At 43.6% G+C, this 26,159-nt stretch overlaps 1 protein-coding gene across 4 annotated transcripts; it reads left to right on the top strand.

Annotated features, from left to right (window-relative positions):
* The first annotated feature begins 1,796 nt into the window (after positions 1-1,796).
* Gjc1 (gap junction protein gamma 1) lies at positions 1,797-22,906 on the top strand. Of its 4 annotated transcripts, none has more exons than XM_028780634.1 (3): positions 1,797-2,000; positions 19,799-19,874; positions 21,180-22,906. In XM_028780634.1, exon 3 carries the CDS (start codon positions 21,200-21,202, stop codon positions 22,388-22,390), a length of 1,191 nt encoding a protein of 396 aa, XP_028636467.1. In that variant the 5' UTR covers positions 1,797-2,000; positions 19,799-19,874; positions 21,180-21,199; the 3' UTR covers positions 22,391-22,906. The 4 variants fall into 4 exon arrangements, with proteins under 4 accessions (XP_028636467.1, XP_028636469.1, XP_028636468.1 ...); XM_028780636.1 differs by lacking the exon at positions 1,797-2,000 and adding an exon at positions 2,293-2,446 and having other exon boundaries at positions 21,180-22,796; XM_028780635.1 differs by lacking the exon at positions 1,797-2,000 and adding an exon at positions 2,344-2,536.
* Positions 22,907-26,159: the final 3,253 nt, after the last annotated feature.

Here is a 26,159-nt window from a genome sequence, read left to right as displayed (position 1 = left end):
GGAGTATTACTCAGCTATTAAAAACAATGAATTCGAGAAATTCTTAGGTAAATGGATGGAACTAGAAAATATCATCCTGAGTGAGGTAACCCAATCACAAAAGAACACACATGGTATTCACTCACTGATGAGTATTAGCCCCAAAGCTCGAAATAGCCAAGATTCAACTCATAGACCACATGAAACTCATGAAGAAGGAAGACCAAAGTGTGGGTGCTTCAGTCCTTCTTAGAAGGAGTAACAAAATACTCAAGGGAGCAAATATGGAGACAAAGTGTGGGACAGAAACTGAAGGAGGGGACGTCTGCAGACTATTCCACCTGGATATCCATCCCATGTGTAGTCACCAAAGGTAGACGCTGATGTGGATGTCAGGAAATACATGCTGTCAAGAGCCTGATATAGCTGTCTCCTTAGAGGTCTGACAGAGCCTGAAATATACAGAGGCGTATGCTCACAGCTAACCATTGATCTGATCAAGAGGTTCTCAATGGAGGAGTTAGAGAGAAGACTGAAGGAGCTGAAAGGGTTTGCGGCCCCATGAGGAGAGCAACAATACCAACCAACCAGAGCTCCCAGGGTCTATATCACCAGCACATAGGTCTGGACCCATGACTCCAGCTGTATACGTAAGGGAGGATGGCCTTGTTGGGCATAGGTGGGAGAGGAGATCCTTGGTCCCATGAAGGCTGAAGACCGAGTGTGGAGGAATTCGAGGTGGGGAGTTGGGAGTGGGGGGGTAGCTGGGGGCACATCCTCATAGAAGCAGGAGGAGGGGGGATGGGATAGGAGGTTCCTGGGTGTGTGGGGGTATTGGGTAAAGGGGATAACATCTGAAATGTAAATATAATATCCAATAAAAAAACCAATCAAACAAAGAAGCAAACAAAAATAATGGTTCAAAGCACAGGTGGGGTGTGGTGATGTCTGCCTTAGATCTCACCTCCCAAGAGACAAAGGCAGGAGCATCAGGAGCTGAAAGCTAGCTCTCAGCCGTATGTTGAGTTTAAGACCAGCCTGTGCTATATGGGACCTTGTTTCATAAACAAAACAAACAAATAACAAGTAGGAAGACTGAGGTTCAAAGTGAGCACGCTTTGATTTTTAGAGAGAAGCCAGAAAACAGGATCTAAAAAAATTTGGGCAACTTCCATAGTTTGGAAACACATCATAGCAGCCAAACAAAGTTTGGGGGAGGGGTACGGGCAAGCAATGGTCCAGCCCTTTTGGTTCCCAACCTGTGAACTAACCCTCAGCACCCGGCTTCAGGAGAAATTTGACCCGCAAGTCGCCTTACTTGTTAGTGCTTAATTTCTTCCCTGGCCAGGGGCAAAACTTTTAAAAAAGCCTATCCATTTGTAATTCTAGAGTAGAGGAACGGCCCTCCCCTCCTATCTCTTGGGTAAGCTGCCTTTCATCGCCCAGTCTCAATCTATTTAAAGTACTTGGGGAATTTCTTTTTAAAAAAAGATTTATTTTCATTATTTTTAATTATTTGTCTCTGGGTTTGTGTGTAGGTATGTGCACATCGACATAGGTGCCCCGAGAGAGTCGGATCCTCCAGAGGCTGGAGTTACAGGTGGTTGTGAACCACCAAACGTGGAGTGTTGAAGATTCTCTGCAACAGCAACACAAACTGCGTAGCCGCTGAGCCATCTCTCCAGCTTTTTCCTTTTCTTACTGGCAGTTTCGCCCAGGGGAATTCCTGTCCACGTACATTCCAAAAGTCTTGTAATTGGGATCCTGCTGGGATGCAAGGAGTTAAGAGGAAATGGCCTATTAGGGTCTTACTAATCCGAGAAATCCAGGACCTCAAAACTATGCAGAACGCCTGTAAAAACCATGATTCCACCAGGCGGGGATGGTTGGCCGAGAAGCCCCGAGTAACTGCAGAGCAGAGCCTAGAACGGCCATGAGCATCCCGAGATCCGCTGGACCAAGGCCCTGACCCAGCGCACGAGGTAACGGTGGAGATCTTCGGTCTGACCCTGGAAACTCAGGTGAGGCGTGTCTCCGTCACGCCGTCAGTGGCCGGCTCCTCCGGGAATCACGCCACAGGAAATGAGCCCGCGGCGCTCGAAGTCAGCTGCCCACCCGGGCTCCCCGCGCAGGGGTCCTCCCGCCACCGCGCGCCCCACCGCGTACGGGACCGCCCGGGAACGCGCGCGGCCGGCCACGGAAAGTTGGCGCCGGCGCGGGGCCGCGCGCCCGGGGCGCCCCCTCCCACGCGAGGCGCACGTGCAGCCGCGCCCCCGCTCCCAGGCCGAGACGGGACGCCCCCACCCCCACCGCGGCACGCAGTGCGCAGGCGCCTCCCCGCGGGTCCCGGCGGCGGGAGCGGGAGAGAGGGAGGCGGCGGGCGCGGCCGGAGCGGCTTCAGCCTCGGCTTGAGGGCTGAGGCGAAGAAGGCGGCGGCAGCGGCGGTGGCGGCGGCGAGGCGGCGAAGGTGATGGCGACGCGGGGCCCATGAGGCGGCGGCCGGCGGGACGGGCCGAGGCCCGGCGGAGGAGGCGGCTTCGGGGGCGCCCACCGCCGGGTGAGCGGCGGCTTGAGGGGCTCCGGGCCGGGCGCGGCCGGGCGAACTCTGAGGCGTCTCGGAAGCGGCGGCGGCGGGCCGGGCTCTCAGGGACGGCAGGGCGGGAAGGAGCGCCCGCCGAGCCCCGAGGGGCGTCGCCACCCGCGTCCCGCCGCCGCCGCCGGCGCGCCCGCCCTCTTTGTCCCCCGAGCGCGCGGTTCCCAAATTGGGAGGGAAACGGCTCGGGCGGGCCGGGAGCGGGCGGCGGCGCTCCCGCAACTCCTCGGGGCGGTTGGGGCCCCCGGGCGGGCTGGCGCTGGGCGGGCTAGTCTTTGTCTGACGGCCGCGGCCGCTCCTCGGCGGCGTGCTGCGGGGTCCGGCGGGTCCTCCGGCCCCTTTGGAAGGTTTGTTTTTTTCTTTTTTACTGGAGGTTTGGTTCGAGCGCTGCGTTGCGGGAGAGGGGCTGGCGGGAGGACCCGGCCCGTCGCCTCTTGCTGGACGCCTTTTCTTTACTTGAGATGACTTTATCCTCACTTCGTAAAACTTTGGAGCTCTGCTGTGGCTTTTTTTTTTTTTTAATTGTTCTTCGTTGACTCTTCAGATTGAAAATAGAGAGGAGGCGCTAATGCTGTGATTGGGCTGGCTGCTGCGTTTAGAGTTTCGAGTTGAAAAGATTTTACGTGACTTGTGTTTAGAATTTGGGGTCCTCTCCCCATTCCCCGCCCCCGCTTTGCGGATTATTTGGGAATTATTATTTGCTTTTCTTTTGCGAAGTGAATGAGTTTGGTTTTTGTCATTTGAAGACATTTTTGGTCCTTGGGGACTGGCAGCGCTACAGATTTCATTGTGCCCGGGCTTTATTTTGTTCTGGTCCACACTAGGTGCAATCGAGGAACTCAAGGTAGACCAAATTCTGGATAAGTTATCTTGTATGTGTCTTAAGTCTAAACGTAATTGTTTCTGTTGTGCACCCTTACAAGTGGATATATGTGAAAGCGCTGCACAAAGCCGTGTAAACGAAAGATTTTAATTCTCTGTTAAGCAGAAATCAGTTTGTCTGAAGTACATGAGTATCTGTGAGAAGAGGATTAATAATGTAATTTTGGGATCAAATCCTTTCCCCTGTAAACAGTTTGTGGGTATTTTTCAGAGCAAGGATGCAAAACAAAGAGAAACAAAAAGTACCCACAAATTTGATTGCTTAGCTTATAACTAAATTGTGAGTTTTTGTTAAAATTGCAGATTTTGTTTGGAGCCAGCAGGAATTTATTTGCATTTACTTTGAGTTTCTTAAGGGCCATGTAATGGCAGAATGAAAGGAATTAGAATGGATTCTTCTGGGTAAAGGGTAAAAAGCTTTTTTACACCAGATCTTTGGTTGCAGAGTACTGTGGGCAAAGGGCATTTTGGAGAGAAAACTGGCATTATAAGTTCTGCACATGTGTTCTGATTTGTTGTGGTCTCAAAACATTGATTTCATCCTATTCTGTTCCTTTGGAGAACCCCTTACTCCTAAAGAATGGATGAGGAGGTTTTGAATACTGGCTCACACAGCAGCAGTAAATTCTTGTTTTACAAAGTCTAGTCTAGTGTGGCTGTCAGCACACCTTGGCAAAGGGTTAGCTTACAGACCCGTGGAATGTGTTTACCCAAAGTGTTTCCTACAACAGTGGGATGATCTCATTAAAGATTACATTTTACATTTTAGATTTATTCTTTGAAGCAGGGTATCATTGTGTGGTATGGGTTGATCTGGAACTTGGTATGCTGCCCAGGGTGGCTTTGAACTCCCTACTGCTTGACTCTCCAGAATGATGTGTTATAGGTAGTTCATTCAACAAACATTTTTGTGGTCCTGGAGACGGTACCAAGGGCTAAGTATATGCTGTCACTAAGCTGTACCCCAGCAATCTTTTTCCCCATTAAGTACTTGTATGGGACAGAGCTAGGAATTGAAGAGACAAAAGATGAGGACCAGCCTCTTTTCCCCCCCGCTCAGTGTTTTTAATGTGCAAAAAAAAAAAAATGTTTAGTAATCTGGAAATTATCTAAAATCCTTGAAAAAATGCACAAACTTTTTTAGAATAAGTTCCCCCCCACAATGGAAATGAAATAAATTTTACATAGTATTCTTATCCTCTCACCTCTAAACAGTGTTTAGCTCTCACCCCTCTGTGGCTTGCTTTATCCGTGTCTTTGTGGGGTCTAACTGGTTGTGACTGAATTAACTGTAACCTCACGATGACTTGCAGCATACCTTTTGAGGATGTTTGCAGTTAAGTAGAGTTAGACTCTATTTTTAGGGAATTCCTTTGGACTCATTCTTGGACATGGGATTCCTAATTGCCCATCCAGAGTAGGTAGTTATGTGGACATAGATTCCACCATCTCCTTCTCTAGAGCTGTGATTCTGCTCCAGCTCCTCAGGATGTTGGTGCCTCTCTGATGTTGGCCATTTCTTTACCTGAGGATCTTGGTCTCACCCTCTTCTCAGTCTAAACCTAGTTTATCTCTGTCTTTGTTACCGGATACATTCTGAGGGGTTTTTGTTGTTGTTGTTGGGTTTTGTTTGTTTTTTGGTTTTTGTTTTTTTGAGACAGGGTCTTATTCTAGCCCAGGTTGACTGCAAACTCATGGCAGTCTGCCTCTTTTTCCCATGTGCTCATAGAATTAGAATTGCTGGTATATGCCACAGTGTCCTGTTGGTAGACAGTGCTGGAGATCCAGCCTGCACCATCTTGCATGCTAGAGAAACACTCTACTAACTAAGCTACACCTCTAGCTTGTCTATATAGTTGTCTCCTTTTCCTTCTGCTCTGTACTAGAGATTGAACCTAGGGCATGATGGACAAACACTGCCACAGAGCTACACCCCCAGCTCTGCTTGTTCTTATTCTGTGTATCTGTGTCATACTTGTCTTTTCCCTACTTCCTGAAAGTTCACATCTCAGTCAGTCTTTGTGTGTACTACATCTGTTTCCTTTCCTCCAGAAGCAACTCTTTGTCCTTTACTCCTGTCAAGAAACCTTTCAGGGCTGGACAGATGGTTCAGTGGTTAAGAACTCTTGTTGTTGCAGAGGACATGGGTTCAGTTCCCAGCACTGACATGGCAGTTTACAGCCATCCATAAAACTCCAGCTCGAGTATATCTTAGTGCTGTCTTCTGACCTTGCAAGCACCAAGCACATAGGTGTTTTACAGATACACATATGAGTAAAATACTTATGAAGTAAAATTAAATAGAAAGAAACCTATTTCCTCTTTCTAGTTTAGCCTAGGGACTAAAAATACAGTACTCTCTAGGAAATACTGCTTATTTGGATAATGTTTATGTCACCATTAGATTGTATAGTGTGTTCTGTAATAGTTAGAGGAATACCTTGTTTTTGCTCTCAGTGCCCTTGGCATCTAGCTTATAATGACTTCATTTATGTATTCAGCAAGTTGATGCCCACTAATTGTTTTCTTTGTAGTTGTTTGGTGTAGTAAAATACTTCTGATAAAGCTTTAGTGCATCCACCTGGAAGCCTTGCTATTATTACATTCTGTATATTTTTCTTGTTTTTTTGTTTGTTTGTTTTTGTTTTTCCAAGATAGAGTCTCCCCTATACAGCCCAAGTTGACCTCAGAACCGGTCTGCATGCTTTAACCTCAAGGGCTAAGGATTATAGGTGTGTATACTTTGTTTATATACTAGTTTTTGTATGCTAGTGGTCTTATATATGAATATAGTACTTTTTGTTGTGTTTGGTCAGTTTAAATATTTCTTTTTAATTGGACATGTGGCCCTTGCTTTCACTTTTGGCATTTTGGAAGGGTGAGGCAAGTGGATCTCTGTAAGTTCAAAGACACCCAGGGACTACATAGTGGGATCCTATCTCAACAAAACAAAACAAGACTAAAGAAATGGCTCAGGGGTTGAGAACACTGTGTGATGATAATGGACTGAACCTCTGAAACTGTAAGCAAGCCCCAATTAAATGTTTTCTTTCATAAGAGTTGCCATGGGGGGGCTGGAGAGATGGCTCAGAGGTTAAGAGCACTGATTGCTCTTCCAGGGTTCCTGAGTTCAATTCCCAGCAATCATATGGTGGCTCACAGCCATCTGTAATGGGGTCCTATGCCCTCTTCTGGTGTGTCTGAAGATAGTTACAGTGTACTCATATAAATAAAATAAGTAAATCTTAAAAAAAAAAGTTGCCATGGAGATGGTTGGTGGAGGCTCGTCCCTTTAATCCCAGCATTCAGGAGGCAGAGGCAGGCAGATCTCTGTGAGTTTGAAGCCAAACTGGCCTACAGATGGAGTCCAGGACAGCCAGGGCTCTTACACAGAAAAATCCTGCCTGGAAAAAGAGAGGGAGAGGGAGTTGCTGTGGTCATAGTGTCTCTTCACAACAATAGAACACTAAGACAGGAATGGCAGAGATCTCTCAGGTTAGGAAAAAAAATGAGTTTTGTATATCTGAAGCCTTTGTATCCTATTGTACTTAAACCTAGAATATAAAAGTGAACAATGCGTCTATGAAAAATTATGTATGTATGATTTATGGTTTGTATCTTAGGTTTTCCCCAAAGCGTGAGTTGAAGGCTTTGGTCTGTAGCTGATGGTGCTGTTGGGAAATTATGGATGCTTAGGAGGTGACAGTATGCCTTTGGAGGTGTACTTTGACCCTGGTCCATTCCTCTGTCTTTGTGCTTCCTGGGAGCTATGTGGGTGCTGTCCTGTTCTTCCACACACACTGTCCCATGTATGTCCTGAGAAATGGTGCCACATGATACTGGCTGAAGCTAATACCATAAGCAAAGCCCATCCATCCTCCTTTTTTTGGTTTGCCTTTGTCATTGAAAGCTGATGAGGCACCCAGGTTACAAAGCCTTTTCTCTCTTTTCTTGTTGGGTATTTAGAGGCAGGGTTTCATGTAACCCAGACTAATAGGAAACTTAGCATGTAGCTGAGCATGCCCTGAATCCCTGATCTTCCTGCCTCTCCCTCCCAGGTTCTGGGGTTCCAGGAGTGCACCATATCTGTTAGAATGCATAGTTTTATTATTTGAACCACAACAGAACTCTCAATAATTAGGAGCTTTTTTTCTAATTGCTTTTTGTATGTTTTTCATGGGGAAACTTACCCCTGCACACACACTCTCTGGAGGTTTGAAATTGCATATATCTGAGCATAATTTCTTAAGATAGGAAAAAGAAAATGGAGATCTGTACACACAGTAGTGTTCTTAAATTCTAATAGCTAATCGTAAAAGCTGTAAAGTAACATTTGGGTTTTTTAAAGCATGTCTAAGACCATATATTAATACTACAGAATAGGTCCATTGAGCTTAAACCGAATCTCATGGCATGTTGATATTCCAACAAAAGAACCCTTGATATGAAGGAAAGTGATTAGAAGATGAAAATCATATAACATTCACATTGCAAATAAACATTAAATGGAACTTGTATTTGAAACTGATTTTTAAAAACTGTATATGTGTAGAGGGATTAAGCCCTGAACCTCCTGTGTGCTAAGCAGGTGCTCTACTCTCCTGATCTAAATCCTTACCCTCTGGTGGCTGTTTTAATCAGTTTTTCAAATAAAAGTAAATTCCTTCCAAATACTCAATACTGGCTGAAAATCAGCAGAGACTGGGTTTTCAGGACTATTGGGTTGAATGTGGCAGCAGAGACCTGTAATGTCAGCAGCACAAGAGACAGAGCACAGACTGTAATGTCAGCCACACAAGAGAGAGGCCAGGAGGGGAGGAGATGAGTTCTTCTTGGCTGCATAGGAAGTGTGAGGCCAGCCTGGACTATGTGAAATGCTGTCTACAAAAACCCAGCAATTTAAAAACAAAACAAATACTAGATGTGATAATTTCCCTTTTTTTAAATTAGAAAATTAAGTTGTGTATTTGTATGTATATGTATGTATGTAGACAGGTTCGTGACATGATGCACAGATGAAGGTCACAGGACAACTTTTGGGAGGGAGTTCTCTCTTAACCCTATTGAGGCAGGGTCTTTCTTGGTGTTCTGCTGTGCAGCATACCCCAGGTTCACTGCCTTTGAGCTTCTGGGCTCTTCTCTTTCCACCTCTTATTTCCACGTAGGCATGCTGGGATTACCGATATATGCCACCATGGGTTTCCTCAGGATTGAAGTTAGGTTGTCAGGCTTTGCTACTCGCTGAGCTGACTTGCTAGTAGTGTTTTTGCTTCCTCTTCATGTTGGTCAAATGAATCTGTTTAATTTGTGAAAATGATGGAGTGTGCTTGTATTTGTGCATCTTTTCCCCTCCCTGTTGCTGGAATTAAACGTAAAGACTTTTACATGTTAGGCAAGTGCTCTACCACTGAGCTATACCTTAGCCCCATTTCTTCATCTTACCATATATTATTCAGTAAGTTTACCAAAAAATCAAAATTGCATAATATTTCTGAAGTGTGTGGTATTTCATTTTACATTTCCTAGTAACAGTCCATCACTGAGGAAGAAGGTCATGGCCAGAAGTAAGGAAAGGAACCTAGAGGCAGAAACTAAAGCAGAAGCCACTGAGGAGCTCTGCTTGCTGGCTTACAAATAATGTATTTAAAATAATTTTACTTGATTTTGTGTGTATGTGTGCCTGAGTGTGTGTTATGTGTGCCACACGTGCTCAGGAGTCCTCAGAGGTCATTAGAGCCCTTGGAACTTGAGGTACAGGTGGTGTTGAGCTGTGGTGTGGGTACTGGGAACTGACCCATCATCCTCAGCAAGAGCAGCAAGTGCTCTTAACTGCTGAGCTGTCTCTGTAGTAACTCAAAAGATTATACTTTTTAAAAGTTGTAGATGTAGGTTGACACACAGCTGTAATGCTAGTATGTAGGAAGTAGAGGCAGGAGAGTCAAGGCTAGCCAGGGCTACACAGTGACGTCATGAAAGCCTTTTTCTCAGTCTACCCTTACCACTACCCCCTCAAAGTCATGGTATATTATTTCATTATAGAGGTTTATAACAAGATTTATAAAATATTCTTATAGCAAATATTCTGTATTTATTTAGGAATAATTACAAATGTAGTATTACTGATCAAAAGATGGTATGTTAGAGTTTTTTCTTGGGGAAGGGTAGCTTTTTGAGAGACTGTGTAGACCACGTGTCCTTGACTGAACAGGGACCATCGTGCCTCTGCCTGAGTGTGCTACTGTGCCCAGCGTTATTTCAGTTCTTGATAAAGATTGCTCTGATATCTGCAAGAGGTGTACCAGATGACAGTTGCCATTGTTGTATGATGTGAGAACGTCCACAAGCTTAGTTAATATTGGAAATGTTTATTTTCCAAGACTGAACATTGTTTAGAATTCTTTTTTTTTTTTTTAAAGATTTATTTATTTACTATATATGAATACACTGTAGCTGTCTTCAGACACACCAGAAGAGGGCATCAGATCTCATTACAGGTGGTTGTGAGCCACCATGTGGTTGCTGGGATTTGAACTCAGGACCTCTGGAAGTGCAGTCAGTGCTCTTAACCACTGAGCCATCTCTCCAGCCCCGTTTAGAATTCTTGATTTGATCTAAGCTTAGGCAGTTTTAGACATGGAGACCAGTGCTGTCCTTTTTGAATGCAGACAGCCCCACTTAAGAGGCATTGTGGATGAATGCGCTATCCCATACTTTTCCAGCTGGTTCCTGAATGTTCTTGAATTCAAACAGAATGGCTCTTTGCCAGTATAAATTGGCACTTCAGCCCACAATGGTGTGTTTTATTTCCTTGTTGGTTTATAGAGCCAACATTTCAGATGCCTCTCTTTTCAGAAGGTTTTATAATTTGATTCATAATAAATTATATTTTGTGTTTCTCAAATGTTGTTCATAGCCAGGAACACTTTAGAAAACAAGTTGTTTTCATGTTTATGCCACATAGATTACTGTTTGCCAGTTAGCTGCCATAATTCTTTTTTAAAAAAATTGTCACCAACTAGTTATTAGGCATCTATTATCACTGATGTGCAATTAACTTCCACTTAAAACGTTCCAGTTAAACAAAACTTCATTGTAAACCCTTTAATTGATTCTTTGTCTACACAATAAAGCATAGTCATCCAGGGATGAGTCACTGGCTTGATTCTTAGTGGATCGCTCAGCTCTTGTTATGGAATGCTCAGATCGTTGGTCCATGCCTTGGGACCATGGTAAACCCGTCTTGAATTTTTAAAAATTTAGTCTTTTCTGGAATGCCTATTTGGGAAATATCTCTATGAAAATTTTACATCTTGATATTGTTAATGTCACCGCTGTTACATCACTTCCTTCCTGACTCTGGAGTGCTGAATTTTATGTAATTTTTTTGTTTTACGAATTTTATTGTGCCAAAGATAATATTAAGCAATGGGAACCTTAGGAATCAATTAGTTTGATATTCTCCGTTTATGTCATAATTGGAACTATGGAAAGAGGGGCTGGAGAGATGGCTTGGTGGTGAAGAGCGTGTTCTGCTCTTGCAGAGTGCCTCAGCTCAGTTCCCAGCCACCTGTAATGGTCCAGGGCATTTGAGACTCCTCTGGCCTTAGTGAGTACCGAGAAGGACCGAGTCCCGAAGCATGTGGCTCATGTTCTGAAATCACTGGCCTTGGCTCCTAGTACATTCTGCTCAGTTTCACAAAATTTGGGGTTAAGAGTCAATCACTTAGTTCATATTAGATTTTGTTTTCATTTAGAAAAGAGATTGGAATTTTAAAGTATTGACCGCCAGGCTAAGGGTGTGGCACCTAATGGGCCCATCTTTCACATAGCATCCACCGAGCCCTTGGGTTCTGTACCCAGTGACACATAGAACTCTTGGCTGACAAGTTATCATTAATTCCAGTACTTGGGAGGTAGAGATGGGGGGGATACCTTAGCTATACATTGAATCTCAGGTCTAGCCTGGAATACATTTGACCCTGTCTAAAAAAAAAAGAGAAAGAAGCAAAGACAGATATGGTCAGGGAAAAACATTAGCTTGATAGAACAAAGGAAATTAATAAGAGTTTGAGGCTTTTTTTAAAGTATTTTTATTTTTTATTTTTTTGAAACAGTCTTATCATGTCTCTTGCTGACTTTGAGCTAAGAGAACTACCTGTGTTTGCTTCCTCAGTGCTGGGATTAAAGGTGCACACCACATTCATCCCAGGAAAGGTATTCTTTTATGTAGATAGAACTGTGTGGTGTGCCCACCTTCAGCCTACCTTTCATGATCTGGTGTTCTACCCTATGAGTTCCTCCTGCCTCCGCCTGTCTGGGGTGTCTCCTCGACTCAGTGAGCGTGCTACGTTTTGTGTATTTCTTCCTTCTTGCTCTAGAAACCCTCCAGTTAGCTTAGCTAATTAGAGGTCTTGTGTTGTTTCCCTCCTCACAGGCATCTCTGTCATGTACTGTCTATTATTTAAGGAGTGAATAACTACTGTTTTACAGATTTCCCCCCAGTGTCAATTAAGGTATACAGATATACATAGGGTCATGTTATATCCCAAGCTTGCCTCAAACTAGTGATGTCCTGTTTCAGCAGCCTGAGTGCTGTGATTATAAACTTTGTTACCATAGCCAACCTGTCTGACTTTTAAAAAAGACTTATTCTATCTGTAATTCTGTGTATATATGTGTATCTCTAGATGGGTTGTATGTGTGAGTGCTGGATCTGGAGCTGAAGTTATCTGGTGTGGGTACTGGGAATTGACTCTGGGCCTCTCTAAGAGCAGGATATACTATAAACTGCTGTTAAGTGCTGAACTACCTTGGGTTCATCTGGCTTTTTAAAATTAATTTTAAATTTACTTAATTTGTGTGTATAGGTGTTTTGCCTACATGTATGTCTGTGTACCACATACATGTCTTATGCCTGCAGAGGCCAGAAGAAGGCATCAGATCTCTCCTAGGACCAGAGTAACAGGTGGTTGGTTATGAGCCTGTTTGGAACGTGCCTGTTTGGTTCTCTGGAAGAGCAGCTAATGCAAGAGTTTAAAAAAAAAAAAAAAGAAATGTGGTGCAATAGTTACTGCTCATCCCACAGTTCCCTTGAACTGTTTTCAGTAAACTGTTGTTTTTATTCTGGGGGTAGGAAGAGAAAGCTTAAGCAAGTTCTAGGCTAGCCAAGGGCAACAGAGAGATACTGAAAATCCAAAAAACTAAATATGTAGATAAATAGAGAAGGCTAATCATATTTCTATTGTTGACTTTTTTTCCTCAAAAGAATTTGAGAGCCAAATGACTTAAGGTACAGGTTTTAAAGAGCCATTGCCAAAATGAACCGTCTCGGGGGAACCAAACAAACGAGTTTCTGGAAAAATGTTGAACAAAGACGAGAAACTGAAACTTGAAGGTAAAATGCTTAACTTGTAGCCTGACACTAGATTCTGTACAGCATTTTGTTTTGCCTAAGCTAGCCACAGAGGTAACTGCCTCGTGGGGGTGTGCACTCGTGCTTGCTCTCTCTCGCCACCCCCTCTCTCTCCTGTTTTTGCTTTTGTTGTTTGTTTTATTTTATTAGTTTGAACACAGTGAGGTAGGGAGGGTCTCCCTGTGTGGCCCTAGGTGGAACTGGCTCTGTAGACCACAAAGGCCTTGAATTCACAGAGATCTGCCTGCCTCTGCCCCCGAATGCTGTGTTACCACTGCCAGGCTTACTTTCTTTTTGAGACAAACTGATGAAATAGGAATCAAGAAGAAAAGTATAAAAGATTGTAACAAAGGGTATGAAGCAGATACTAGAGAAATACATGTTTAATTATTGATTAGTGTAGTTAGCACTTCAAATGTATTTTTCCCTGGTCTGAGATGCTGAGGTAAGGGTCTAGTATTTTTCTTTTAGGGGCACCCAGTCAAGTTGAGGTGTCAAGATAAAAAGTTGAGGCACTCATAATAATCATGGTAATATGTTTAGTTTGCCTTGAGTCCAGACATAGCTCTCAGGACTTGGTATGAACAGTCTGTATCTCCCCTTTAACATTTAACTCATCCTTGCTGTTTCCAAACTGTGAATGTACTAATTTCTCAGTGGCCAGACATTACCCTAGTTAGCAATTCTGTCCCTACTGGTTGCAAGGAGTTTTGCAGAATTTTTATTTTGTTTTTAAACTTTAGGTTGATTTAGTCTACATTTAAGATTTTGAACTCTGAAATTTCCTGTTCTTAGCAAGTGTTTTTATGGTTTTTTTCTTTTAAGGAAGGCCAGTGTCCTTTTTTTATATATATTTTATTGTATGTGTATTAGTGCTATGCATGCATGTACATCTGTGCATCAGTTGCATGGTGTACCACTTACATGCCTGGTGCCCAAGGAGGTTAGAAGTTGTTAGAACCCCTGGAACTATAGTTCCAGAGGGTTGTGAACTACCACGTGGTACTGGGGACTGAGCCTGTGTCCTCTGCAAGAGCAGCAAGTGTTCTTAACCACTGAGCCATCTCTCTAGCCCTGAGAGTTTATCTTTTATAAATCATATCCCAAGGACTGGGTTGAAGTTCTTTCTACATGAAACCTGTATGTGGTCCCTTTTGTGCTGGGTTTGTGAGTGATGCTGGGAATCCAACCAGGTCCTTGAGCATGCTCAGTGAACACTACTTTTGAGCTGCACCTCCACTGTAATAGCACAGGTCATCACTAGGAAGTGCCGAACTGTAGAGCAAGACTGGCTGGCTTCAGATGCTGGCTTTACGGCACTCAGTCATTAGATGATCTTGGACAACTTACACACATTGTCCAACTCTCGCTCTCGAGTTTATGGAGACCCAGGAATAGATGACCTGAGAATCTCCAAATGTGTGCTTTTATATTTAATTTTGAAAAATTCTGTGAACTCTGTTTAACAGAAAAAATGCACCAAGATTTTGCTTGATTCTAATAGTATATAACAGAAAAATGTTATGAATTTTGGGTCTAATGTAACTCACTAGTCAACTACTAGTAGTATAAGACAAGGTAGATTTATAGCTTAAGTTACTTGGAAAACAGACTAAAAATAGTACATTTGGTTTCTGGTCCAATAATTGTTATATAAGCAAACATGATTCTTTTTTCAGTATGTATGTGGGTGTGTGAATTGTTTTAACTTATGGGCCACCATGAACTTTAGTAGTAGTCTTTTTTTAAAAAAATTAGTGGTGGTTCTACTAGTCCTTTGGAAGCCTACGGAAGTTCTTTAGAAAGATTGCCCATCACCCATTTTATGAGGTGTTAGAATTAGTTAATAAGCACATCATTTCGCCGGGCAGTGGTGGCGCACGCCTTTAATCCTAGCACTTGGGAGGCAGAGGCAGGCGGATTTCTGAGTTCGAGGCTCGCCTGGTCTACAGAGTGAGTTCCAGGACAGCCAGGGCTACACAGAGAAACCCTGTCTCAAAAAAAACTTTTAAAAAAAAGTAAGCACATCATTTCTATAGAAAGAGACAGTAAAATGCTGAAACTGGCTGCTTTTTAAAATCAAGTTTATATAGCAGGCCAGTGGTGGTGGATGCCTTTAATCCCAGCACTCATGAAGCATTGGCAAATGGATCTCTGATTTTGAGGCTAGCCTGGTCTACAGGACAGACAGGGTTACACAGAGAAACCTGGAAAAACCCAACCCAACCCAACACAAACCAAACCAAACCCAAAAAATCAGGTTTATAAAATAGGCAAGGTGGCCACACCTTTAATCCCTGCACTCAGGAGACAGAAGCAGGCTGATCTCTGGATTGGAGGAGAGACAGGGCTACAACAGAGAAACCTAGTTTCCAAAAACAAAGAAAATTGGCTCATTTAGCACAGAGTTTTGAGCTTCAAGGACTTTCAAGGACATGGTGCTAGTTTCTGGTTGGTTCTGGTGAGCACCTGAGGGTAGGTAGTGCAGCAAAAACAGCAGCAACAGGAGGAGATTGTGACAGCAGGTCAGCTCACCAGATAGGAAGCAGGAGAGACTCAAGATCAGACTGCTGAAACTCCCTCTCCCCTGAATTGAGGACAAGAGACCAGCATGTGCTTCTGAGGCTGCACTCCTATAGAGCTTCCACTTGGCCATTATAGGACCCAACTCGTGAAGTTTAGGAGGTGACACATTCAAATCATATACTCAAACACATATATTTCTTCTTAAGGTTCTCTTTGTAAGATAATGCCATTTAAAAGTAAAGATTTATTTTATGTATATCAGTGCTCTGAGTGTACACCTACATGCCAGAAGAGGGCATCAGATTCCATTATAGATGGTTGTGAGCCACCATGTGGTTGCTGGGAATTGAACTCAGGACCTCTGGAAATTCAGTCAGTGCTCTTGACTGCTGAGCCATCTCTCCAGCCCTGATAATGCCATTCTTTATTGTAGAAAGGTATTTTTAAAGATTTTTTTAAAAGTTTTATTTTATATGTATGAGTGTTTTGCCTGAATGTATACATGTATATCATATGTGTGCCTGGTGTCCCCAGAGGTGAAAAGAAGGCCTTAGATCCCCTGGAATTGGAGCTAGTTGTGAGCCACCATGTGGGTGCTGGAAACTAAATCTGGGTCCTATGTAAGAGCAGCCAGTAGGAGCTATCTCTCCAGCCCCTAAATATTAATTTTATTTATTAGAGTGTTCAGCTGTATATATGTGAACCATGTGCATACCTGGTGCCTGAGAAGGTCAGAAGAAGACATTGGATCCACCAGTACTGGAGTTACAGGTGGTTGTGCGTAACTATGTGGGTTCTGGGAGCTGAACCTGGGTCCTTTACAGGACCAGAAATTATTCTTACCCACTGAGCCATTTCTCCAGCCCAGGTAATGCTATCTTACACTTGGTTTATTTGACAAAGACTGGAGGAAATAATGGAAAGCCAAAGCATTTTAAGGGGTTTTGGTTGTGGGGTGTGTGTGTGTGTGTGTGTGTATGTGTCTGTCTGTGTCTGGATGCTATGTATGTGTTCCATGTGTGTACTCTGTGTTATGTGACCGTGTAGGCCAGAAGAGGCCATCCGATTGCCTGGAAACTGGAGCTTTACAGAGGCTGCATGAGCATGTCAGAGCTGTTGTCCTGTGGAGATGTTCTTAGCCTTTCAGCCATCTCTCCAGAGCACTAGTGTGGTAGTTTCTCTTATGTTGTTGGTGTATCTCACCTCTACATAATTAAGAAAAAAGGTGAAATTATCTGTGCATTTTTTTATATAGGACCAAATATCAAGATTCTCTATCTTACCTCTACAGAATTAAGAAAAAAGGTGAAATTATCTGTGCATTTTTTATATAGGACCAAATATCAAGATTCTCTTCTCTCATGCATTTGTGGTCAAGAGCATCAACTGCAGGATGTAGATACGTGATGCTGGGATCCTATAAAAGCCTATGGAAAGAAAGTAAGGCTCAGAGAGACTCTCTCTCCTTTTCTCTCGATGTCCTTTCCTGGGTCTCATGTATCCCAGGCTGGCCTTGAACTTAAACACACCCCTGATTCTCCTGCCTCCATATCCCAAATGCTGAGTTAAACATGTGCCATCATGCCCCATTTGTGTGGTATGGGGATCAGATCAGGGTTTTGTGTATGCTGGGCCAGCACTCTACCAACTGAGCTACAGCCTCAGCCCTTGGCCTGGCTAAGCGTTTCTTTTCTTTTCTTTTCTTTTCTTTTCTTTTCTTTTCTTTTCTTTTCTTTTCTTTTCTTTTCCTTTCCTTTCCTTCCCTTTCCTTTCCTTTCTTTTCCTTTCTTTTCCTTTCTTTTCCTTTCTTTTCCTTTCTTTCTTTCTTTTTTGTTTGTTTTTCGAGACAGGGTTTTTCTGTATAGCCCGGGCTGTCCTGGAACTCACTCTGTAGACCAGGCTGGCCTCAAACTCAGAAATCCGCCTGTCTCTGCCTCCCAAGTGCTGGGACTAAAGGCGTGCGCCACCACCGCCCGGCTGGCTAAGCGTTTCTAAGGTTTCAGTTTTAAGTAGTGCACAAGACTCAATTCTGGGTGTGTTAAACTGGCTGCCTTACAGTTCTTCTACCAAAGAAGTTGGGTTATTGTCTGAAATGCAAAGCTGATGGGAAGTATTTTCGTAGCTATAAATCCTCAAGGTTACTCATTTGTTAGGCTACAGAGATGGCTCCTGGGAGTCAAAGCCCTTGCTGCAGAAGCATGGAGATACACGTACCCATGTAAAGCTGGACGTGGAGGGCTGGAGAATTGGTCAGTTACCAGTGTGTGCTAGTCTTACAGAAGACCTGAGTTAGGTTCCCAGACTCCTGTCACACTACTCTAAGGAGATCCAACTGCTTTTGGCTTTCATAGGAACCCACACATGTGGATTATAACTTGTGTATTCAATGATAGAAGAAGTGACAGGCTCAGTTAACTCAAAGTCCTATGGTAATATCTGATTTTGGTGAAATTCCCTTTTTAAAAAACCCAAAACTGTTTATTGAGTGAGCTGGAAGAAGGCAGACAGCAGGCTAGCTCATAACTGTAGTGCCACCTGCCTGCTTTGTTCTTCGAGGGTTTTCCTGTATAGCCTAGGCTGGTCCTCCTCCTTCTCCACCCCTTCCTTTTTCTAGCATGGTCTATGTAGCCTTGGGTGGCTTAGAACTCGCTCTGTTGACCAGGCTGTCCTTGAACTCAGAGACCTGCCTGCTTCTGCCTCCCGAGTGCTGGGTTTAAAGGCATGCCTAGTCCTGGTTCTGAACCCTTTTTTCTTTTAAACCTGTATGTGAGTGTTTCCCCTGCTGGTATGACTCCGTATAGTCTATATGCCTGGCACCAGGGGAAGCCAGAAGAGGATGTTGATGACCCTGGAACTGGAGTTACAGATGGCTGTGAATGCTGCAGATTAAACCCGAGTCCTCATAAAAACAACAGCGCCTTCTCTAAACCACTACCACCTCAGCTTTCCAGCCCCTGGTCCTGACCTCCTGATCACTCACTAGTCACCAACTAGTTTAGCGTCATGTGTCAGCTTTTCACATGCAAAATTCGACATATGCTGTGTTTATGCCTCCTTTACTTATTGTTTCATAAGTGTTTTGGGAACTCCTCCCCTCCCATAGTAAAACAACAACAAAATCCTAAGTTACTGTTAAATTACCATGAATATTCAGGGGTTCTTTTTGTTTTGAGATAGGGTCTGTATTATATTACATAAACTAGCTGGTCTCAAACTCAGGGAGTTCCGCCTGCCTCTGCCTCCTGAGAGCTGGGATTAAAGGTATGTGCCACCAGGTCCTGCCTCAGGAATTGTTTGAAGTGTATTTGTTAAATAAAATGATAGCAGTGAACAAAGTTGGTGTCTTATGGATGACATATGGCCTTAGTTTTTCAGAGTTTAATGATGGGCACTGATTTCTTCTTCGTAGGTTTGTTTTGTTGTCTTGAGACAAGAGTCTTGCTATGCAGCCGGCCAGCCTGGAACTCTCTGGAGACCAGTCTGGCCTCAAATTCATTTTTTCTGTTTTGAGTCACAGTCCAGGTGTTTTCTTTCCCTGACTTTGTGAGGCATTGGATCTGTAAATCACCTCCAGTGGGTGGTGTCCCGGTGACTGAGCCAGCTGTTGGGTGTTTGAGCTGAACAGCTTGCTCCTGCTGGGCTGCTCAAACCCTAGTGAGAAGTCTTGGCTGTGAGGAGGCAGGCCTCCGTAGCCTGCTCTAACCCTGCAGTGTTGCTGCTCTAACCCTGCAGTGCTGCTGCTTCTGTTTTCTGCTGGAGTCTTCAAAGTTGATTGGTGGCTTTGTTAGTTTCTTTTGAGTCAGGACTTCACTTTTAACCCTGGCTGGCCTGGAACTCTAAGACATCTGCCTACCTCTGCCTTGCTCTTCCAAATGCTGGTGTTAAAGCTGCACTCCACCCTGCCCAGCAGTTCTGATGATTCCTTTCCACTATTAGGTTTTCTTTTTACTTTTAAGTTAAGTTTATTTATTTTGCCTGGGTGTATGTATCTGCACTCTGTGCATATCTGGTGCCTGCAGAGGCCCAAAGTGGGTATCAGATCCCCTGGAACTAGAGTTAACAGAGAGAGAGAGAGAGTTGTGAGTCTCTAAGTGGATGCTGGGAACTGATCCCAGGTCCTTTGAATGAGCAGACAGTGCTCTTAACTGCTGAGACATCTGTCCAGCCCCTATCAGGTTTTCATAGAGCCTGATGATTTAAAAACGTTGAGGTCACTGTTAATTTCTCTTGTCGCTTGTTTTTGGAGGAGAGAAGAGGGTATTCATAGACAAGCCTGTTTCCATCTCATCCTGAGCGACTCCTGTAGCACACAGAAAACTTTGTTTCTTCTGAAAGTGACATGTTAGTGACTCACTGTTTTCTGTGGGAGGAAGTTTATGACCAGATCTTTTCTTTTTCTGTTCCAGAGAGAATTTGGGAAAGTAACAAACAAAGTCCAGAATCTGAAAGAAGGCTTTGGGTAACAGGAGTTCTGGCTGACAGGTAAGTGCTAGAACTTACTTGGTGTTGGAGATTTCCCATAGTCTGCAGTGCGGCCGGGGAGAGAAGTTGGAAACTACATGTGCTTTGTGTCAGATGTCTCAATAGGGATCATCCTGTGACCTGGATTCTAGGCCTAGGTCTCAGCATGTTGGAATAAAAGTATCCTTTAAAATGCTGTTTTAAAATAAAGGTGGGTATGGTAGCAAACACCTATAATTCTAGCATTTCAAGGCTAAGGTAGGAAGGTCTTGAGTTCAAGGGTCATCCTACGTAACAGTTGATCCACTGTCTGAAAAACAAAATACAAAATAGGAGCAAGACCTTGGGCACATCTTTAATCCCAGCACTCTGGAGGCAGAGCTCCGAGTTCAGGCGAGCCTAGTCTAAGTAGCAGGTTGTAGGACAGACACAAGTACATAGTGAGACCTTTTCTCCAAAAACAAACAAAAAGCTGTTTTTTAGTGAGTTTGCCTACTGGTTGGCGTTGTTGCTTTCATAGATCAGTTTAGCATATGTTGATACAGGGTTTTCCTGTGTAGGGAAAAGTATTTGTTGTAAGAAAATCGGTTGTGGACTTTTAAGCAAACCCAGGGCCTGTTCTGCTGTGTGGCCTAGCAGGGAGCGCCCCTTGGTTCCTTTCTTTTAGTGCTCATTATTGGTTGTTTGCAGCTGCACCATTCATTAATTACTTTTGAAAAAGAACTTGGGAGAGGGGCTCACTGTGTATCTCTGGCAATCCTGGAACTAACTTTGTAGACCAGGGTGGCATTGAACTCAGATTCCCATGTCTCTGTTTCCCAAGTGTTGGGATTAGAGGCCCAAGTCACCACTCTTAGCTTCCTTAATTACTTTAATACTTTGTTACCTGCTTTAAAACGTAAGCTTTCTAGTAAACTGCCGCTTCAGAATGGATTCAGTCCAAGGGTCATGACGGTAAGCTCTGTGACTGGACCAGAAGGCTACTCCAGTGTCTGCATGTCCCAGATCACACTAATGTATGTAAAAACACAGTGTGCTGTGTCTGAGAGATGTTATCAGTGAAGTAGGAGAGCAAACAAGACCATGTATGTGCAGACACAGAGTAGGGTGCTGTCTCACCCAATGCTGTTGCTGTAAGGTGCAGTGAGAGTCTAATATCTGTTCTACTGTGAGTCTTGAAGTGGGACATCTCAGGTTACATGTCCTTAGAGATACTATGAATTTACATTGTTAGGGTTGGACTATTTGTTGGGACTGGGCACCAGAAATAGAAAACTATTTTTAGCGTTTGCTGATTTCCCCTGCTTGGTACTTTCCACCTTCCAGGGCAAACCACTTCCACCACCATGAGTTGGAGCTTCCTGACCCGCCTGCTAGAGGAGATCCACAACCACTCGACATTTGTAGGGAAGATCTGGCTCACTGTGCTCATTGTCTTTCGAATTGTCCTAACTGCTGTAGGAGGAGAGTCCATCTACTATGATGAGCAAAGCAAGTTTGTGTGCAACACAGAGCAGCCGGGCTGTGAGAATGTCTGCTATGATGCCTTTGCCCCGCTCTCCCACGTGCGCTTCTGGGTATTCCAGATCATCCTGGTTGCCACTCCCTCTGTGATGTACCTGGGATATGCTATTCATAAGATTGCCAAAATGGAGCATGGTGAGGCAGACAAGAAGGCAGCTCGGAGCAAGCCCTATGCCATGCGTTGGAAACAGCACCGGGCTCTGGAAGAAACGGAAGAGGACCGTGAAGAGGATCCTATGATGTATCCAGAGATGGAGTTAGAAAGCGAAAAAGAAAATAAAGAGCAGGGCCAACCAAAACCTAAGCATGATGGCCGACGACGAATTCGCGAGGATGGGCTCATGAAAATCTATGTGTTGCAGCTGCTGGCCAGGACTGTGTTTGAGGTGGGCTTTCTAATAGGGCAGTATTTCCTGTATGGCTTCCAAGTCCACCCATTTTATGTGTGCAGCAGACTTCCTTGCCCTCATAAGATAGACTGCTTTATTTCTAGACCCACTGAAAAGACCATCTTCCTTCTGATAATGTATGGTGTCACAGGCCTCTGCCTGTTGCTTAATATTTGGGAGATGCTTCATTTAGGGTTTGGGACCATTCGAGACTCACTGAACAGTAAACGGAGGGAACTTGATGATCCGGGTGCTTATAATTATCCTTTCACTTGGAATACACCATCTGCTCCCCCTGGCTATAACATTGCTGTCAAACCAGATCAGATCCAGTACACTGAGTTGTCCAATGCTAAGATTGCCTACAAGCAAAACAAAGCCAATATCGCCCAGGAACAGCAGTACAGCAGCCACGAGGAGCACCTCCCGGCTGATCTGGAGACACTGCAGCGGGAGATCAGAATGGCTCAGGAACGCTTGGATCTAGCAATCCAGGCCTACCATCACCAAAACAACCCCCATGGTCCTCGGGAAAAGAAGGCCAAAGTGGGGTCCAAATCTGGGTCCAACAAAAGCAGTATTAGTAGCAAATCAGGGGATGGGAAGACCTCCGTCTGGATTTAATCTTGGTTGGGCTTAAAACTTGGGTTTTCATAGTTTATGGTAAGCAGCAACTTGCTGAATAATGACTTCCATTGAGTAAACATTTGGCTCTGGTTATCTTCAGGGATGCTGTTGGCTCATGATCCAAACTCAGGGGACTCTGAAGGTGGAGCTGGGATGAGTCGGGAGAGGGAAACACAGTGTTCCCAGGCACACGGTCTCAGCAATAATGCAGTTGCAGAACTTTACGTTTGTGTCTTCCAGATCCAGAGAGGAACAGATATATTTAAATCATTCTTGTTGAACAGTTTTTGTATGTACAATATTATGGTACATTTTTTTTTAGTATGATAACTTTTTTTTGTATTTGTACATTGGACTGCTGTAGTTACACTTTTTTATATTAAAGGAAAAAAATCCTTGTAAATAATGTCTGTTAAAGGGTAATGTTATTACTTTGTTTAGCAAATATTATCTTGTGATTGGAGTTTTAGTAGATGGTACACTTAATAAAAGTGCCTCTCATGTTCCAGGAAAGATTTAAGATCTGTAGGGAAATTGAGGGAGAAACACCAGTCTTCAAGTGTTTGGAAGCAGACCCCTGTTAGAAAGCGGTTGAGATCTTGGAATCTCCTTTCTGTGACCAGAGTTGTGGCCATTCTTGGAAAATGTTTCCAAAGGAAGTCAGTGATTTACTGCAGATTTCCTTTTAATCACCCAGCATGGCTGCTGTGTGCTTTGATGGTGTGTATCTGATTTAAAAGACATAAGAATGCCTGGTCAGAAAAAGTTTATTTTTACCCTCTTGCTGAAGGTACACAAGGATGCCCCTGGTCAGATAGCAGTGTGTCTGTCGCACTGATGGGCCTGACCGTGCTGAAGTCGTAAGTTGCTTCTCCCAGTAAGCAGATGCACACCCGACACCTGGAGAATGAACCACAGGAAGTTAAGCTGTGAAGCTGTTCCACTTGCCCTAAAACCTGTCCAGAAACCTGACTCTGGTTTCTGAAAAAGCTGGTCATGAATATTTTCTGTATTTGTTAACATTAGAAATAAAACAAAATTTCTCAGAATACTCAAAGCTACTTGCACTGAAAATGACGAAAGGCCTAAATCCAGACGCTTTGTTTTAACAGTGTGCTTTAAAACAGGTATGAGTCACCCAGGTCTGCAAGTATGGGTTTCTATCTGAATGGCCAGTCTTTGAGATGAGTGCAGTATGTTTTCCCTATTAGCATATGTATTTGTTAATGGCAAGGATTGATGTTCATAAAACTAATAATTTGCAGTGTTTTCTTTCCATCTTTACTCTTTCATCACATTGGAAAGCTTTACCTTCCCATCAAATTCATGTTTGTCTGGAAGTGCTGAGTCTCTCTCTCTGCTCACAACTTGGTACCATGAGCAGAGCTTTAGGTCCAACAGCAAGCATTTTATGTAGTTGTCTTGCTCTTTCTAATAGAAAGCTTTTGCAAGACACCTCTAATTTTGAAATTCTGAAAGTATTATGTTTTGTTTCTTAAATCTGAAGTACTACCAGGCAATAGTGGTGCACGCCTTTAATCCCAGGAGGCAAAGGCAGGCAGATTTCTGAGTTTGAGGCCATCCTGGTCTACAGAGTAAGTTCCAGGGAAGCCAGGAACACAGAGAAACCCTGCCTTGAAAATAATCTGAAATGCCTGTTCTCTGTCACTCGCAGCCTTGCACGGACCCAGTGTGTGTCCATTTGCCTTTGCTGCTCCCTTCTCTTCCCCAAACCCACCTTACCATCTAGGCATTTATTTATTTACATTTGTTTTCTAAAAAATCTTTAAACTTCAGCCTAGAGAAGATCCTCGTTGTCCCTAACCTTTCAGCAGGTGGAGCTAAAAGGGAACTTTTAAAAAAAATAATATATTTTTATATATCATGAGTAATTGATAGACAATCCTTCCAAACCAGTTCACTAATAGGGAAATGCATATAATTCTAATAAGACAGGCAGAATTTTAACCACCTAAGTCTAGCTAAGATAACCCCTGGTTCTTGCATTGCTAGCTCATTCAGCAGACTTCTTAATTGAAGGACAAAAAATGCACATACACGCTCAGCCATCTACCAGAGCCTAGGGGAGAACAGAGTGGCCTGCCAGCGGAATGGTTAGAAATTGGGGTGAAGAGGGAAGGACTGGAGCAGAAATGCCAGAAAGAACCAGGCAAAGGCATTTGATGCCGGGAGCATTGATTGGTTCCTGACAATGCCCCCGGTGCTGCTTCTTGACCCAGAATGATGAGGATGTTATTTTTTGGTCTAGCTAATTCTTGAGCTTCTCAGAGTGTATAGAAAGTTATTCTAGGTCACCTCCTTATGTTCATACACTGTAAAGTTTATTTTTACCCTCTTGCTAAAGATTTAATCCTGACAAGGATTTCCCAGCTCCTCTTGCCTCCTTCGCATGTTTCTTCCAGATTTTGAACATAGACTTTGGCAAAAAACAACATTTACCATTTATGACAGTCTGTGGACCTACATTAAGAAAAATGATCCTGGGGCTGGGAAGAAGGGTCAGCAGTTAGGAGCACTGGCTACTCTTCCAGAGGATGGGTTCAAACCCCAGTACCACATGGCAGCTAACAACTGGCTGGAACTTCAGTTTGAGGAATCTTTAGGCCTCTGTGGATACTGCACATGTGGTGCACAAGCATGCATGTAGACAAAATACCTGTACATATAAAAAAAAATAAACCTTTACAAATAAAAGATTTAAAAAAGAAGTCATGCTCAAAAGAAAAAAAAAAAAAGATCCTGTCACTGTCTGGTTTAACCTGTTCAGATCCTACATAAAATCTGTAAATATGTCTTTTTATCAAGTGGCAATTGAGTGCTCAGTCCTTCAAAGCCAGCATCAGAGTAGATGTCCTTGTGAGGTTGTTTTCCCTATCTGCTGCAGCAGTGAGTCAGATGTGTGCGCATACCTGGTTCTGCCAAGCCCTTGTAGTCAGAAGAGATATATAAAAAAGCAGGCTTTGCTGGGAAGTGGTGGCACACACCTTTAGTCCCAGTGCTCAGGAGTCAAGAGGCAGGCAGATCTTTTGAATTTGAGGCCAGCCTGGTCTATGGAGTGAATTCTAGGACAGCCAGGACTACATAGAGAAACACTGTCTTGAAAAACCAAACCAAAAACCCAATTATTGGGACTTCAGTTCAAGCTTGAGGTGAAATGTTTTTGCCTGGCATACATGAGGCCCTGGATTCAGTCTCCAGGTTTGGAGAGCAAAACTCCAAACCAAAATAACCATTATCAATTGGGTATGTCTGATTTTGGACCTTCAAAAGCATGGTCAAACTAACTGTGGTGTCGAGGTGTTTAGGTGGTTCTTGTCATGGGCATCTACAAGGGCTTAGAAGACCAAGAATGCTTTCAGTTAAGCAGACATTTGATTTACATGTCAGGTTATTTTGTTTTGTTTTTCAAGACAGAGTTTCTCTGTGTAGCCCTGGCTGTCCTGGAACTCACTGTGTAGACCAGGCTGGTCTCAAACTCAGAAATCTGCCTGCCTCTGCCTCCCAAGTGCTGGGATTAAAGGCGTGCGCCACCACTGCCCGGCTACATGTCAGTTTTTATGTGTGCATGCTTTATGCTTCTGTCTTTTGAGAGATGGTCTTCTAAAAATAACATGTATGAATGCTGATATGTTTTTGGCCAGCCAGCTTTCAGTAAAAGGCAAGTATGTTATCTCTTTTAATGCCCTTTTGTAAATCAAAGGTTTTTTCCAGTTATGAAAGATAACTCTTTGAAACACACAACTGC

Source organism: Grammomys surdaster, unplaced genomic scaffold, assembly GCF_004785775.1.
Source record: "Grammomys surdaster isolate TR1022 unplaced genomic scaffold, NIH_TR_1.0 371, whole genome shotgun sequence".
NCBI classification, from domain to species: domain Eukaryota; kingdom Metazoa; phylum Chordata; class Mammalia; order Rodentia; family Muridae; genus Grammomys; species Grammomys surdaster.
This window is presented reverse-complemented; position numbering and strand designations above follow the sequence as displayed.

Coding starts and splice junctions, on each gene's coding strand:
- Gjc1 (XM_028780634.1), top strand. CDS start 21,200: ATGAGTTGGAGCTTCCTGACCCGCCTGCTAGAGGAGATCCACAACCAC.